This window comes from Engystomops pustulosus, chromosome 4, assembly GCF_040894005.1.
Source record: "Engystomops pustulosus chromosome 4, aEngPut4.maternal, whole genome shotgun sequence".
Lineage (NCBI taxonomy): Eukaryota > Metazoa > Chordata > Amphibia > Anura > Leptodactylidae > Engystomops > Engystomops pustulosus.
This window is the reverse complement of record NC_092414.1, coordinates 85,260,706-85,277,322: the sequence shown is the minus strand read 5'-3', so window position 1 is coordinate 85,277,322 and position 16,617 is coordinate 85,260,706. Positions and strand designations below refer to the sequence as shown.

Below are 16,617 nucleotides of genomic sequence, written 5' to 3'. Positions count from 1 at the left end.
TCTACTAAGCTTTGCTGGTAGCAGTGCATCCAGTATGGCCAGTTTTGTGATGAGACATCATTATTTTGGTAACAGAGCAAGGTAGTCTGTTAGATCATCACTGGGAGCAGAGCATAAGAGGGAGGAGCTGTTACTAAGAACTAAGGGAACATGGGACTTGTAGTTTTCAGTGGCGCCAATCTTGGTGATAACTTCTTCTTTAGAAAGCCCATAACATTTTGCGAATCATGAAATCAAACTATTTAAGCCCCCTTTTTTGACTAATGACATTGGTAGTCATTTACTAAGGGCCCGATTCGCATTTTCCTGACGTGTTACCCGAATATTTCCGATTTGTGCCGATTTTCCCTGTATTGCCCCAGGATTTTGGCGCACGCGATCGGATTTTGGTGCATCGGCGCCGGCATGCACGCGACGGAAATCGGGGGGGCGTGGCCGAACGAAAACCCGACGGATTCGGAAAAACCGCCGCATAAAAAAAAAAATGTGCCGCGAAACTTGCACTTACCTTCACCAGGTATAGGCCAGTGAATTTCAGGGCATTCCAGTGGGCCTCGGGGAACTTCAGCGCAGCAGCGACATCTGGTGGACGGTGGAGGGACTACCTTAGTGAATCGCCGGAAGACCCAAATCCACCGCAGAGAACGCGCTGCTGGATCGCGAATGGGCTGGGTAAGTAAATCTGCCCCATTGAGTTTTGTTATATTCATTAATTTATAGCATTATGACTTTTTGTATAAGAAGTTCACATTCCCATAATACCCTTTAAGGGACACATTTGATAGCAGTGACCTGTGTATAGAAAGTAGCACTAGCATTATTAGCTTTTGAGTTTACAATAAATGTTTATAATTTTGTAACAAAAGTCACATCTTATCTTATATGGTTGACATAAAATGGGTATTATGGCTTATGGTAATTTGAAATTGAGAGTATCAGGAAAAACATACCTAAAATCAGCCACTGTTGGTTTCTGTAACTTTGCAGTATTATAAGGTGACAAGACATTCAGAAGAAGGTCTCCATTGCAGCCAATTACTGGCATCAACAATGATCTGAACACACACAGCACATCACTGCTGTAGACTGCCAGTGACATGCTGTAGGTGCAGAGGTCATCACTAAGGCCAGTGAACCCCTGTAGTTATGACTTGTTCCCTAATGGAAGGTCATCTGACGGCAGAATGGAAGCTGCAGGTAAGCATATATCATGCTAATGATGGCCTATACTGTGTGTGCTAGTATAGCATTTTTTTTATAAATATGTACTTTATATCATTGTTTCATGTTTGTTTATAATTAACCATAATTATTAGTCAATGTGTTAATACTTTTGGAATTCATTACCTGTAATATATATGTGTAGATACATACAGTGCATGTGTGTCCAGCGTACCATATTAACAGTCAACATTAGTTTATTGCTAGAAATCTTGTTATCAATAAAATGATTCTCATATATGGTTACCAAATTGTGTTATTTGCTAGAAGATAAAGCATATTACTCAATGGTTTCCTTAAACAGTTTATATAAGAGCCCAGAATGTCCTCTTGGGTCCTGAAATAACTAGGCTGCTTTATGGGTTAACTGTTGTAGTCACTGGTGCATATATATTAGGCAGTCAGCCTTCATAAACTAAGGCATTTTACTTCTGTCATAGTCTGACCAGAGAACGACACAAAACGACTGAGGAGTCAGGAAATAAGAGGTAAGCCTAAAACATCAGCTGATTAGGCACAATGGCTAATGGCTATGCTTATATTATACAAGTAATGTTAGAAGCTGCATGTGAGTGTAACAAGAGTAGAGTTGATGTAAGAGGCAGTTAAATCTCAAAGGACAGGATCAAAACATTCTGCTAAGAGCCAAGAGTTCCCACTTTAAGGTGAATCCTAGGAGGCATAAGATAGTGTGAGGAAGAGCATCTACATTCCATCAATATAAGGTAAATCTTTCACTATATTTAAATTGGCACTTTATACTTTTTGGTTAGACAACCCTAATTCTTGTGAGCTTGGTAAATGATGCATGTTCACATTGAATCTATAGTTGTTTTTGGAGGTAGTCCAGTTTTAGACATATTTGTAATGTAAAGTGATATGTAGCACTGTCATTCACGTGACACTGGTTGTGCAAGTCATATGGAGAAATGTTGTTTAACATGATGAGATGTTTTATAGATGTACATCTTGCTTGGATCATAAAATTGTCATGGAGATTTTGAGATTTATTTACTGAATAAGAAGAGCATGTTCATTGTGAATGTTAAAGTTTTGATTGATCCTGAGAAATATACGAGGCTAACATATAAACTCTCTGTTGGTTTGTTCTTGTATTTTTTAAAACACAATTTTATGTGGCTTCTTTTAAAACATAAGATAAAGGATAGATAGAATCAAATAAATAAAGAGAGAAAGAAAGAAAATAAGAAAAAAATAAAGAAAGACTACAATGAATGTATTTAAACATAAACTGTTACTGTTACTTTACTACTTATAATTGAAGTGGAACAATATGTTCATAGATATGATTAAAAATGATTGTTTGTCTAAGGGTATTCACGTAGCCTGAGGACAAGGATTCACATAGTTTATTCCAGGTTTCAGAACCATACACAAGAAACAGCTGTTTGAATGCCCTTTGATCCTTGATACTAGCGCAGAACATATTTACTGAAAATTATATCCAGATGATTTTTAATATTGGAAAATGGAAAGTCATAACATGTGAATACATATGAGAAATCATACCTGATTTAAACAAGTTAATCTGTGTTGTCTGCATTCCCATTGGACTAACCTCACTACCCACACAAGACAAATTCATGGAAATCTAAAACAATAAAGAGCTTTGTATTGTAATCCATTTGGGACTATGGAAAAGAAGAAATTAGATGATGTAGTGACTTCATTCTAGCTACAGTTGACAATGATGTAAAGACTAAAACATCTGGTCCTCTGTATAGGTTTAAGGTTCACAATTCACAGTAGACTTTTTCAGTGCTATATGACAGACATATAAATTAAGGCCTACATGCAATACCAAATGAAATGATGACTGTAGAATGGAAATTTGGTTAACATGCTGGAAAAGTAATTATAGAGCAACAAGCTACTGCTGTCATAATGTATATAACATTATTTTTTATTATTTTCAAGGTCAGCAATGGACACACATGTCATACTTTTTGTGGCCACTTTCATCTTTACTGTTGTTGAAAGTCAAGTTTATGACTATTTTGACCTGGAACCATCTTATTTGCTCTCCAATGACTGCCCAAAAGAGTGCATTTGTCCTATTACCTTCCCACGTGCTTTATATTGTGAAAACAAAGGCTTGAAAGAAATTCCTCCCATCCCATCAAGAATTTGGTACTTGTATCTGCAAAATAATGAGATTGAGACACTTAATGAAAAGCCATTCTCTAATGCTACCCAACTAAGGTGGATCAATTTAAACAAAAACAAAATCACAAGTGAAGGTATTGACAAGAATTTCTTTGGAGCTATGAAAAATTTACTTTACCTATTTTTAGAGGACAATGGTTTAGAAGGAGTGCCTGCACCATTACCAAGCACCCTGGAACAACTTCGCTTGGCAAGAAATAAAATATCAAAGATTCCTGAAGGGGTATTTAGCAACTTAGAGAACCTTACTTTACTGGATTTACACCAGAACAAGCTCACAGATGGTTCTTTCCAAGCTGATGCATTTGCAGGACTCAAAAATTTGGTGCAACTCAATGTGGCCAGAAATGCCCTCAAGAAAATGCCCACAGGCCTTCCATCTAATACAGTGCAATTGTATTTAGACAACAACAATATTGAGTCAATACCTGATGACTACTTTAATAATGTACCAAAAATCTCTTTCATTAGATTAAACTACAACAAGTTATCTGATAAGGGTATGCCAGCAACTGTATTTAATTTAACTTCACTCTTAGACTTGCAGTTGTCACACAATGAGATTTCCACTGTACCCATTGTTAATGGCCACCTGGAGCGTCTTTATCTTGATCACAACAAGATTAAAAGTAAGTAAATTTTTACTGTATGGTAATAAATGCATGTGGGTGAATCTGTGATACTGTCAAATGTAAAGGAATACAACTTTATGTCTAGTTAATAATGATGTGGAAACAGGTGCATTGCTGAAGGCCACTGAATGAGGAAAGACGCTGAATGTCATCTTTTCTGAGACTGTAGTAATGATTAGTAGTAATCATTAGTAGTAATTATTATGATTTTCTCTAGGACTGTAGATTCTGTTAAGGGTCTGTTCCATGAAAAGTTCTATAGGTTCTATAAATGATCACATTTAGATGATTCAACATCTGTAATTATACTAGCACTTCCTCATGTATGGGTATTGTTTTCAGTCACGATCGGACCATAATTTTATGTGAGGTTTAGTGGCAAATAAAGTATCACGTTTCATAATTGTAATTCACAAGAAGGAAATCTGGGGCACTCTCCAATGCAGGAATAAAAACTTTTTTAGTAAAGCATAGTCTTACGGAAAAGGCCCTTGTTATAATTTTAATAATGGTGTATAGAATTAGCGATGGTAAGTGCAGCTGATTTCCTTCTCAATTACATTTTTCTATTTAGAGAAGTGGGCCAAACATTAGAAACAACTCTGTACAAAACAAGTATACACAATAGTCATTGTAAAATAGATCAATTGTGGAGCTAAATGGCAAGGGTCAGTAGTGAATAGATATACCTTTTTGAGAATCATAATAAAGTTTTCTTCCCACACTTTGCAGAATGTAACAGGAGAGAAAAATACACTTGATGGGTGTTTCCAACAAGTCCCATAATGCATTGCTGTGTGCAGTCTCCTCCACCTTGCTGCTGTTCCTACAATATACAGGTTTAGTCACTCATACAATGAGCCCCAGCTCAGAAGTCAATTTCTTCCCAGCTACTTGCTTCTTATATTGGGAATTGTTATTTTTTTTTCTCAAACTATGAGGTAACCAGGACAATTCATTAGTATAAGGCATACACAAAGATCTTATCTTTCTATATGCCTGTGGAGAACAGCACTCTGCTACCCCAGACCTGTTATAGCAATGTGTCAAAAATATGGGTGTTATCTTTCTCTGGGCACTCATTCAGCTTTTTCTAACTGACCATATTAGACTTTTATTATAGTAGGAAAACCCAGTAGGAAGTATCAGATCCAAATACTGTGTATCACCGTGCCAGGATAGATCACACTGAACAGTGTGCACCACTTAGCATAGCCTCAATAGAGTAACATACAGAAGTTACAATGTGAGGCTAAAATAGGGGGAATCAACCTCATCTCGTACTTCTACTGTCTGATATCTGATGATCTTTTAAAAGGTTCCAGTTAGTCAAACTATAAAATATTAAACATTAAGATAAGACAAGCTTGGCCTTCACTTCACAGGGAAAGGGAAAGCTGTGGTCAGTAAACCTTGCTGTCCAGTGCATGTGCCCACTGTTTCTTTTTGAAACAACATATGTTAAATTCAACTTTATTGGGCATATTGCATATGTGCCAGAGGGATAATGTGGACTCTGGACTCTATCCACTATATATTACTGTGACGTTCTGGACCCATGAAGTGTATGCAAGGTCAATGAATTATAGTTTTTACAGGAATTCCCTAAACACATGGGTTTTGGGAGGCACAGGAAGCGAGGTAGAGTTGTCCACACAATCTCTGGTATGGCACAACAATCGATCACATCACTGAATGGCTGAAAGTCCCCTTTCAGAAACCTCAGTAAAACAGAGACTTATCAGTACAGTAGGCTGCCACCAACCTCAACAACTTATTTACCATGTGATGGTAAATAATTGCCCCAGGCAAAAGACAATGGGCAAAAGGGGTGATTTGCGTATCCACATCCCTTGACACAAGCTAGATGGCTGTAGAGAACATCCCACCTTGGATCAGATTCAGGACCTTGAATAAGTTCTAACTTCTCATTGAGATATGATAGTATCAGGCTTCTAGTTTCATCAGATCTGTCTGGATTTATGGATTTTGTTGAGACCAGACATGGCCCCTTACAATGCTCCCATTGAAATTCCTGTATATCAACTTTTCCAAAACCACCAAAACACGCCAAGTCGCAGGTATGCATTTGCCTCGCTGCCTTGGTCCGAGATATGTATTTGGCCTTGGGTTGGGATGCATGAATTCATAAGTAGCATATTGGTTGGATAAGTTATATGGTTTTTATGGTTCTCTGTGTATTTTTGGAGGGAATTCTATGAAAGCTGTTAGTGTCGCCAGGTCTGTGAAAAGAGTCAGTTGCTTGCTTCCCCCCACAGAGTAAATGACACTCTCCTATCTGCCTTCTCTTATCTGTTAGCCCGTATCTTTAGAAGAAGATACTGGGACATGGAGTCTTGCTGCAGTCTGTGCTCGGCTAGGTATTTTGCGCATTAGAGTCTGCAGATATCAACAGTATTTAAGGGGTAAAATATCCAGCTGAGCACAGACTTCATCAGGAACCGATATCCACTAACGGTTCCAGAACCGATATCCACTATTTCCATCTGAAGTGCCACCATAAGGACCCCAAAACTGTCTGCCCGGACTGCAATATTGGGAAAAATTGTCACAATAGTAGGGAGTAAAAAGGGAGCACCTTCTGTTGCCCATAGGGGCACTTTAGTAGCTTTAGAGAGGTTATGATGGCATCACACAGCAGTCAGGGGTATATTGAAAGGTTTTGTTTTTTCCCAAATTATTTTTATTGTGATAAATTATCTCTAAATTTGGTTGTGCCTTATATCTATTTACCCAGAGAAATAGGTTTCATGTTATTTATGCTGCATGTTAAATGCAGCAAAACTTAAATGCACCTAAAATACAGATGGGAGGAATTTATTTCACAATCGCTGGCTTTTGATAGAGGCCACACCCATCTCCATCCCGCTGAATAGATCAAGAGGCCGGGCGACCTGGAGTAGTTTTGCGCAAAAACATTAGTTTCCAAGTATTTAAAAAGTATGCAGGCACAAGGTAGGGATGCCCCTCTATGCCCCCTTCCATGCCCACATGGTGTGGAGATGGCATAGTCGCATAATAATAATCGCAAATTCTTGCAGTGATTTCACTGCTTCTATGCCAAAGAACTAGCGTAGAAGCAATGATAAATTCCCCCAATGGTGTCTTAATAATGGTAAAGGCAAAACTTCACAGACTTTATACTAACACTAATTGAATCTCTGCATACTTGTGCCGATGGAATTCAAGTATTCACATAATCTCATTTTCTCTGCTTACTATTATATCTATCTCAACAGGACCAAGGCAATATGACATTACCTTTGATATGCAATAAAATTATTGCATTATACTGCAAAAATCTACAAAAATTGACAAGCAGCATTTTATTTGTAGATTTGACCTAGATGCATAATTGAGGCAGGTCTTGAAGCATAGCTACTGTTTTGTTCCTCTGCATAATTTTGTTACCTGTGGCTGCCATAGTTGCTGGGGAATTGTGTATACAGATCTAATTTTATGAAGTTCAATCAGTGCATGATACTTTATAGTGGGATTTGTTTGTAACAACTGTGCAGCTATGCATGCAAGAGCATTAATAGACATCCCTTTTATGGGTTTATTAAGGAAATGTTCATTTAGTTTAATAATTGCAGCTTTTAATTAAACCAGATGTATATGGTATCTCTAAAATATTAGTACATAATTAGTTTAGTACACCTTGTATCTTGAATATCTTGTAAGACTCTAAAAATATCTAGAAAGCATAATTTTTAAATAATTAATTTGTATTTTATTGCATGAAATTAGAATTTGATACAATAGAAAAACAGTACAGGCGATCCCCTAGTTAAGAACACTCGACTTACATACGACCCCTAGTTACAAACGGACCACTGGATATTGGTAATTTATTGTACTTTAGTCCTAGGCTACAATAATAAGCTATAACAGTTATCACAGGTGTCTGTAATGAAGCTTTATTGTTAATCCTGATTCTTATGACAACCCAACATTTTTAAAATCCAATTGTCACAGAGACCAAAAAAGTTCTGGCTGGGATTACAATGATAAAATATACAGTTCCGACTTACCTACAAACTCAACTTAAGAACAAACCTACAGACCCTATCTTGTATGTAACCCGGGGACTGCCTGTACTTAATATGTGGTACAGTAACCTTTGTTATGATAGAGGTTAGAAGTTTTCTGTAGTTCTTGGCCAAAATCTCATACTATATGGCCCCGTACATCATTCTTTCAATACAATGCAAATATCCTGCCTCCTTTGCAAAAAATTACCCCCAAAGTATGATTTTGAGTATGAAGTGTTCACACCCTGCTTCATGGTTGTACTTCCGCCAAAAAAGGCAAGGGAAGTTAATACCAAAAAGTTCTACATTAGTCTCATCTAACCATATGACCTTCTCCCCTGACTCCTCTGGATCATCTAGATGGTCATTGGTAAACTTCCAATGGGCCTGGGCAAGTGCCAGTGTCAGCAGGGGGACCTTCTGTACCCCTTAAGGTCTGTGCCCCTCTTTAACCATGACAGTTACTAACAGTAATTTTGTAGACCGTGGTCCCAGTTTGCTTCAGTTCATTAACCAGGTCCTCCTATCTATAATTTTTTGCAACATTTGGGTGCTATTTTCTGTTAGGGTGTTCACGGTCGTGAATAATTTATTTCATTATTTTTTTATAAAACAGGCATTTAGGGATGTGGCGATACCTAACATGCTGATTATTTTTACTGTTTAGAAGAAGAAGAGGGGGATTTAAACATGTCCTTTTTTTATCTATTATTTCAGACTCGCTAGGGTACTTTAATCGTTGAAGGAATAATCACTCATATTATATACTATTACTACTGTATTGCAGTATACAACCATTTTAATGCCTTAATCGGCAGGCTATTAGAGATCAGTTTTTATGAGACTGTAGGCTGCCGATCGGCCATCCAAGACCACAGAAGTTAGAGGCCCATAGACTCTCTCCATACACCCCCTCTATACCACAATGTTATAGTATATAAAGGTCAGATGCTTGGTAGACCTCATTAGAAGTCTGGGAGTTTCATCATTAACCTGTTCTTAACATATATTCTGATATCAACACAACAATTTATAAATGCACTATTCTGGTGGTTTTGTGCAGAAAACACAGTCTAAAATGCCTTGCACCACAGTTATCAAGGCTTTTAGACCTTTTTTTGTCACTTTCCCGACTTGTCCGAATAAGGAGGCGTGGCCTCTGGGAGATGCGCTTGGCTTCGAGAGTTAGGCGCGTGGCTTGCGTAAAATCGTCTGTGCACCCCAAATTCCGGGGTGCACAGTTCAGACCAACTAAGAGTAGGTCTAAAGTAGGAACCGACAGTCTTATACTGCACCATAATTCATCATGACGGTGATAAATCTGGCGCAGCAAAAGACTGGTGTTTTCCAACTACAAACTGGCAGGACCTGAGACACATTGAAAATTTGAGGCAAACTGAGACACACTGAAAATTTGAGGCAAACTGAGGAAAGTTAGACACATAAACATACAGTACCGTAAAAATAAACTTATTGCTGGTCCAATGGTGATGCTTAGGAGGCCTTTGTGAATAACCATTTTACTTTGAAATTAAAGTCCATAGTACACAATTCTGATCATATAATTTGACATACTGTATGTCATCTGTCAGGTAAAGAGGCTGTTGCTACTGCAACATCATTTTTGTGTGGTGTTAAACAAAACTATGTTGAGTATCTAAAGCCTTTCAAAATAAAAGAATATTCCAGATTCTGGGTGTTTCTCCTCAACATTTTTCCTAAAGTTGGTTGATGATGATGCATTTATCTTTTATAGGTTCTGCATATTTTTCATTATTACAGTGTAAAATCAATTGATTTGTTTATGGTCTCATTTCTCTGAAAATGTGTGTTTAAATATTGCTATGTGTCTCTGCAGGCTAAAGGGTTTATTTTTTGTTTTAATTTTCACCTTTCAACAAGTCCTTAACAAAACCACCTGCAAACACATCCCGGGGGAAGAAGAATATATCTCCAGGTGCCCATCAGCAGTAACCTCTGTCAGATTCAGAGACAGAAAAATGACATTTTTTCTCCATCTTTTCATGTCTGACAAGGTTGAGCGGGTGATGTTCTCTCTGATTACCCATGTCCTCCAGGCTTTTATTCATTTTTTCTTTAAGATAAGCACCACCTGTTCAGGGAAAGTAAAAAGAATGAGAAAAAATGTTGTAAACAAAGAGTTCCGATGGATAGCACAAGACATTACAATTGTCTGAAATGAGTTATAACTACCACAAACCTGGGGGCCTTATTTAGGGTTTAACTGGAATATGTGAATTATGCTCTCCACAAATGTCAAATACTGTATATAATCATGTAATCATAGCCAAAGATGTTAAGTGTTTATTGTATGTCTGAAATATGTTGAATACATAAACGTAAGCAAAATGGGCATAGGATAAAGATAAAATATCGGTCTAATTATGGGGAAAAGAATAATTCTATCATTGTATAACATTGTACTGATTATTTTTCACAGTAGTTTTTCTCTAGTTAAGTTTGTTTCTCTAGTAAAGCTTGACCTTTTCCCTTTTTTAATGGGTTTTATCAGTCTCATGTAAAACATCTAAACAGCAACCATAATAAGCACATGTATCTCTTCCTAGTTATCATACTGGATACAATTTTCCCTTTATTAAACTTTAATATATTACAGACAAATATCATTAAACAACAAAATGTTCAACAGTATTGTAAAGAAATTACATAAAAATACGGTACATCAGTGCAAAAACCTTCCATATTATTTAAACCAAATTTTCCCTCCCCTTAAGATATTGAATACAATTTTGATATGGCTTTGTTTTAGCCAAAACTATATCCAGAGAGTGAAATGCAAATCTTATAAACTAATTTTAAATGCAATTTGTATTTTCTATTCTTGTATAACTGCCTGGGATTTTTTCCATATTCAGTATTAAACAAATTAACAGGAATCTTTCACCGCATTTTCGCTAATAAATCTTACTACAGGTTCCAATAGCACTAAGGTATCTATTGCCCACACTGATTTAAGCTAAAAAATATGTACTACCTATTCACAGAAAATTAACTTTGTAAGCCTCCTTTGGCAGAGGAGGGGATGACATAAGTGGAAGGGTGGGGGAATGAGGAAGGTGCTGGAAATATGGTCTGGGTCAAACAGTGACTCACATGAATAATGCACACTCCTTGTGACTTGTTGACCCTTCAGGAAGGGTGCAACATTGGCTTACAAAGTTTATTTTCTGGGGATATGAAATATATATATTTTTTGTTTGCTGAAAACAGTGTGGAAAACAGTTAACATAGTACTATGGGAACTAGTCATTAGGTTTATTAGTGTCAATCTTGTTACAGGTTCTGTCACCTTTCCCATTAAAATGTTGCACTTTTGGCAAATGTATCCTAAAACAGTTCTTCAACTCTAAAACTGTTTCCTAAATAAACTGTATTGTGATGCCTTGATACATCAATATGTTCCCAAATATAACGTCTTAAAACAGGACATGCCTTTAATGAGTTGAACAAAAGTATTTGTTAAACTGTCTTTTGTTTTTCAGACATTAGTGGATCAGTAAAATGCCCTAATGTAGTCAAAGAAGAACATGACCCACATTTTCCTCATGGACCTCGTCTTCGTTATTTACGTCTGGATGGAAATGAAATTCAGCCGCCAATACCACTAGATATTATTGTATGCTTTAGGCTTCTTCAGGCTATAGTTATTTAGGGACCTACAATTATGTTAAACAAATTTAAGTTGCCATAATTAACAAAGATCATCGTAAAAACATGATCATCTCTCAAGGAATTTTGGCATGAGTTAAGAGTAACATATTTTTGTTGGGGTGGGGGCAACATATTGTTGTACACTAATATTTCTATTTGCAGGATAATCATGTTTACACATCTAAAGCAGCTAAAGGATCAACTTTCCTGGATCCAAATGTTCCAGGTATTTAAAAAAAAAGTATGAACTTTGGCAGGTTACGCTGTAGACAGTGTGGTTCCAAAAGTATAGTCCATACTGTTATATTGTGTACTATAATTATTATATTAGGTTAAACTGTGGTAATCTTGGCATTTCTCAAGCTACATATTAGTGATATTTCTTTACATTTTAAAACCATTACTTAGAGACATTGTTAGAATATTCATGTATTAAGACCGTCAATTAAATAAGGATGTTTGTAGTAGGGTAACATTTAATTTCACTGACTAGGTGTTTTACTATAATGTACTGTACATGGAGAGTATGCACCACTTTAATTTAATAGACTTATGTGTATGTACTTTTACCCTCTTTGTAAAAATAATAAAAATCAGGTTTAAATCTGTATAAAATATAAGAAATTGCTTGTATCCTCTTACTTATTGAGTTTAAGCTCTGTTATACAAAAGCAGACATGCATAAAAGTGGATTACAAGGAAAGGAAAGATACAATTGTGTATAAAATAATTGTACCATCCAAAATTCAAGAAATTCTATCATAACAGAGCCAAAAGTGGTAGAAACCACAAGATTGCAAGACCACAAGACCACAAGATGGAGGAAACCCCCTCCATTCCACAAACCCTACTTACTTATGTAGAGTTGGACTGCATCTCTACATGTCAGTGGAAAGAGGATGGGAAAAGAGGGAACAAGTACTCACAAGCTACTCAGATGGCCACTGTTCAATTGTTTAATAGTAATAAGGGTTTGGAGGGCAGCCAGGAGGTGCTCCAAAATGCTGTACTGCCCATGTAGTACTCAATCCAGCATTTGCATGAAGTAGACTCTGCAAAGATTATATGCTTTGAGCAGCTGCCCAAATCGCATGTATAATAATCCCCACAGGGTCCAGTTAGACATCCTAATGCCATTGGATCCACTTCTTTACAGCTAAAGGTTAATAAATCAGTTTTAGCACCGAGTATGTTTGCTGTGTAACTTAAATAAATATAACCTTCAGAAACCAGGAAATCAACCAGTTGAAAAAAAAACACCTAGAAATATTCACCTTTGGACTCACACATTGGAGAATGAGGTGACGGCATGTGAGGGCGTGCATAATTAGCAGCCGGAGAGCTAGACATCTTGTCCCCATGCTCCGTTCTGCAGATTCTTTTCTAGGTGATCCTGGCGTGTCAAGACTAGAAATGGACAGCGCCAGGATCAAGATGAAGAGGAGTGGAGGTGAGTATTTTTTGGTGTTTATATGTTTTTTGCAATTGGTGGATTTCCATTAAAGGAGTGCTTCCGTTTTTTAGTAATTCTCAATATACTTGTATTCAACAAACATTTGCAAACAGGCAGATAATGCTTTTATTTCCACAAGCAATTGTATCCAGTCACAAAATGCTACTTGGTCTACTGAACAGAGAGAGGAAATAAAGCTTTGACACAAAGGCATCAGTGGTGCTCCATTAACTTTTATGCTGTTGTTAAATTGACACATGCATATCCATAAGTCTGTGGAATCGCTAACCCTTCAAGAGGTTGGGATGAGGCGATGGCATTACATTTTTTGCAGAACTGCAAAAACGGGTGACACACATATCACACACAGACTACATATGACTCACACACTCATTACACAGACTGCAAAAAACATTCAGTTAGCCTAAGTCAGCCTGCACTGCTGTCAGTATATTCTATTGTGTCATGTACTGAGAAGCAGGAAAAAAATGTCAGTTGTGTTACAATTGACAAAATAAAACACAGTAGCACCATTTTCATATGCGCTTTGCTTTTACAGCTTTCACTGTGTGCTCCAAATGACACTTCCCCTTTATTCCATTGGTCATTATGGTCATGGAAAATTCTAATTTTCTATGTTTCAATACCGTTGGACAATCTGCGGAAGAGGGGAAGAATATGGGGCCGAGGACATTAAAGTAAATCTATACAAAATTAGAGTCGGATAAAGAACTGCGACTTTCAGCTACTGGGAGTTGTAGTTCTCAGATGAGAAGTTACTGGTGTGAAGTGTAGTGCACTTTTATTTCTGTAAATACCTATTGCTCTATACAGGAGGTCACTATACAAGTTTGGAGCAGAGGGAGAAGCTACAGCTTTCTTTTCATCACAGCTCTTATTAAGAGCAGGCAGTGCTAAAGCGGCAGAATAATGATACTTGCAACAAGATGCCTTTTCATTGGTGGCCCCAGATGCCAGGACCAGGAGGTGAAATCTAGTGGGCCCATGTCCTCTGGTGATACTTGCTACTCAGCACTCTCCAGCGCTGGAAATATTTTCTTCCTAGCTGCTCAGTGCAGTGGCAGCAGTACAAATAACCCTTTGCTTACTTGCTTGCTGGAGCACAGTGAGGAGTCATCTTCCCACACATTCCCGCATTAGCATTGGGCATATTATAATGAGGTGGCGTAGCAAAGAGCAGTTGTGCCCACCGGGGGTGTCACCGGCACACTGGTGGGCCAGTCTGACCCTTCAACTAGGGACCTTCCTCAAACACTGTAATATTATAGTAGAATAACATATAATCAATCAACAGCGTATGTAAACAGCGTACTACCTGACCACTAGGCTAACTTGAAATAACGTGTAACCAGCCAACCTGGGTCAATTGATGGAAGCACCCACTCGGTTGTACACCTCTGTGTTAAACAAAACCTTAAAGAGCACATGAGTGATATCTGGTCCATATTTACTACATTACACCATTTAAAATTAGAAACTTCTTTTATTGATCAATATCATCTAAAAACATCAATGTAACAGTATGACTACAATATATTGTCCTCGGGATTCCACTATTGCATCCACGCAACACAAATCAGCAGTTTAAGTAATGTAAACCCAGGTATCTTAACATGTATAGGTTAATGAAAAAATCCTATAAAGTGCCTGTGCAAAAAAAAAGTTAATAATCCAACCTAACATGGAGTTGTAACATTGTGGTAAAGTGCTATGTGCCTTTCCTAACAAGATAATGGCAGGATCAGCTTACCCATGCTGTGTGTGGCGGGGACGCCAGTGCCCCGACGCGCGTTTCGCGTTACCGCTTCCTCAGGGGGCCTGTGTGTGTCTGTGTGTGGTCTCTTGGTATTTAAGCACAACAGTGTGTCACGTGGGGAGCAGCGGGACATGCCCACATCATGGCCGGGAACAGACACAGCAAGAAGCCACGCCCCCGACTGCGTCATCGCGGTCCAGATATCACTCATGTGCTCTTTAAGGTTTTGTTTAGTCAGGAATGGAGTGGGTTCATGCAAAAGAACGTATGGACAAATTTCTTTTCATTATTTGGTGCTAATCTTTTGGTTTAGTGACCTCTGTGTTAAAGTAGCATTGAAGCAGGAAGTGGTCCATGCTCTCCAGCAGGCTACTGCACTCCTCCCGGGGACAACCCCTTTCCTCAGAGCTCCTACACTTCAGATTGTCCCTCACACACTGCATTCTAAGGAAGCAGCAAGTCAAGTCCCAGAGCTTCAAGGGTCCTGATTGAATTCACAAGACATAAACCCACCCCAGATGCCAACTTGGGCAATCCCTGATGGCCACCGGCTTATGGAAATGGAGCAACAGAATCCACTTTTTAAGGAGTTTCCTTGACATGGTCTTGATCTCCCACATTCCCAGACTCCACCAGCAAATCACCTTCAGAACCAGGGTAGTCTAAGTGAAAAGATGCCCATGCAGTGTGCAGAAATCCTTCATGTGCCTCTCCCATTCCTGAGAGAAATTCTGAAAACTATCCCCTACAGGAGTATACCCGCCGTGGAACCAGAAGTTTGCAACATTTACTTAAGAAATGTATTCACTAGGTATACTACAGGGTTGACCATACACAACCCTGCCTGTCCCCTCGTGTGGTAAGTAACTTCCCTCTTGATTAGGTTCTACCCATTTCCCCATAACAGCTGGAATAACAAACCCTAAGATGCACGCACTGCCCAGATGTATCAATAACAGGAGCAGGTAAGTTTTGATCAGGTTCACCCTTTCGCTGATGGTCAAAGACCAACTGTTCCACTGGTCCACCTTCAGGGCAGTGATCTTAAGCCTGCTGTCCCAGTTTTTCATGGGTAATCCCCCTGGTCAAACTCTTTGCTGGGAAGTTTGTCAGAGTCTTGGGGCCTGGAAGAGTATCCAGGAGATCAAGCCTGGACCTCTCTCTCCCAGCCAGAGACTCTCACACTTATTCAAATTGATTTTGAATCCAGTAGCCTCTGAGTAGCGGTCAAACTCCGACATCTCCCATTGCATCTCCCCTCGTGAGGACACAAAAAATGGTGACATCAATGGCATACGCTACCACTCTCAGAGGACACCCTTGGTAAACACTAAACTCAATAATCCAGCCAAGTTCCAATGAAACTTCAGACTTTATTTTGTCAAGGTCGTACATCCACAGTAAGGTTTCATTATTCCCCTTCAATACAATGAGTTTCGAATGGTGAAGCCGTTCTTAATCATGGTGGATGTACGATCTTGACGAAATAAAGTCTGAAGTTTCATTGGAACTTGGCTGGATTATTGAAAATTTTTTCACGTTGTTTCAACCTTGACAAACGGGGTGGAGTCCGTGCCATTTCCAAGGTACACGAGGCTG

General features: G+C 38.3%; 1 protein-coding gene across 2 annotated transcripts; it reads left to right on the top strand.

Moving 5' to 3' along the window:
• The first annotated feature begins 1,614 nt into the window (after positions 1-1,614).
• On the top strand, positions 1,615-12,380 carry KERA (keratocan). 2 transcript variants are annotated; one of them, XM_072150672.1, is made up of 3 exons: positions 1,615-1,709; positions 3,160-4,037; positions 11,620-12,380. In XM_072150672.1, exons 2-3 carry the CDS (start codon positions 3,167-3,169, stop codon positions 11,787-11,789), a joined length of 1,041 nt encoding a protein of 346 aa, XP_072006773.1. In that variant the 5' UTR covers positions 1,615-1,709; positions 3,160-3,166; the 3' UTR covers positions 11,790-12,380. The 2 variants fall into 2 exon arrangements, with proteins under 2 accessions (XP_072006773.1, XP_072006772.1); XM_072150671.1 differs by lacking the exon at positions 1,615-1,709 and adding an exon at positions 1,790-1,946.
• Positions 12,381-16,617: the final 4,237 nt, after the last annotated feature.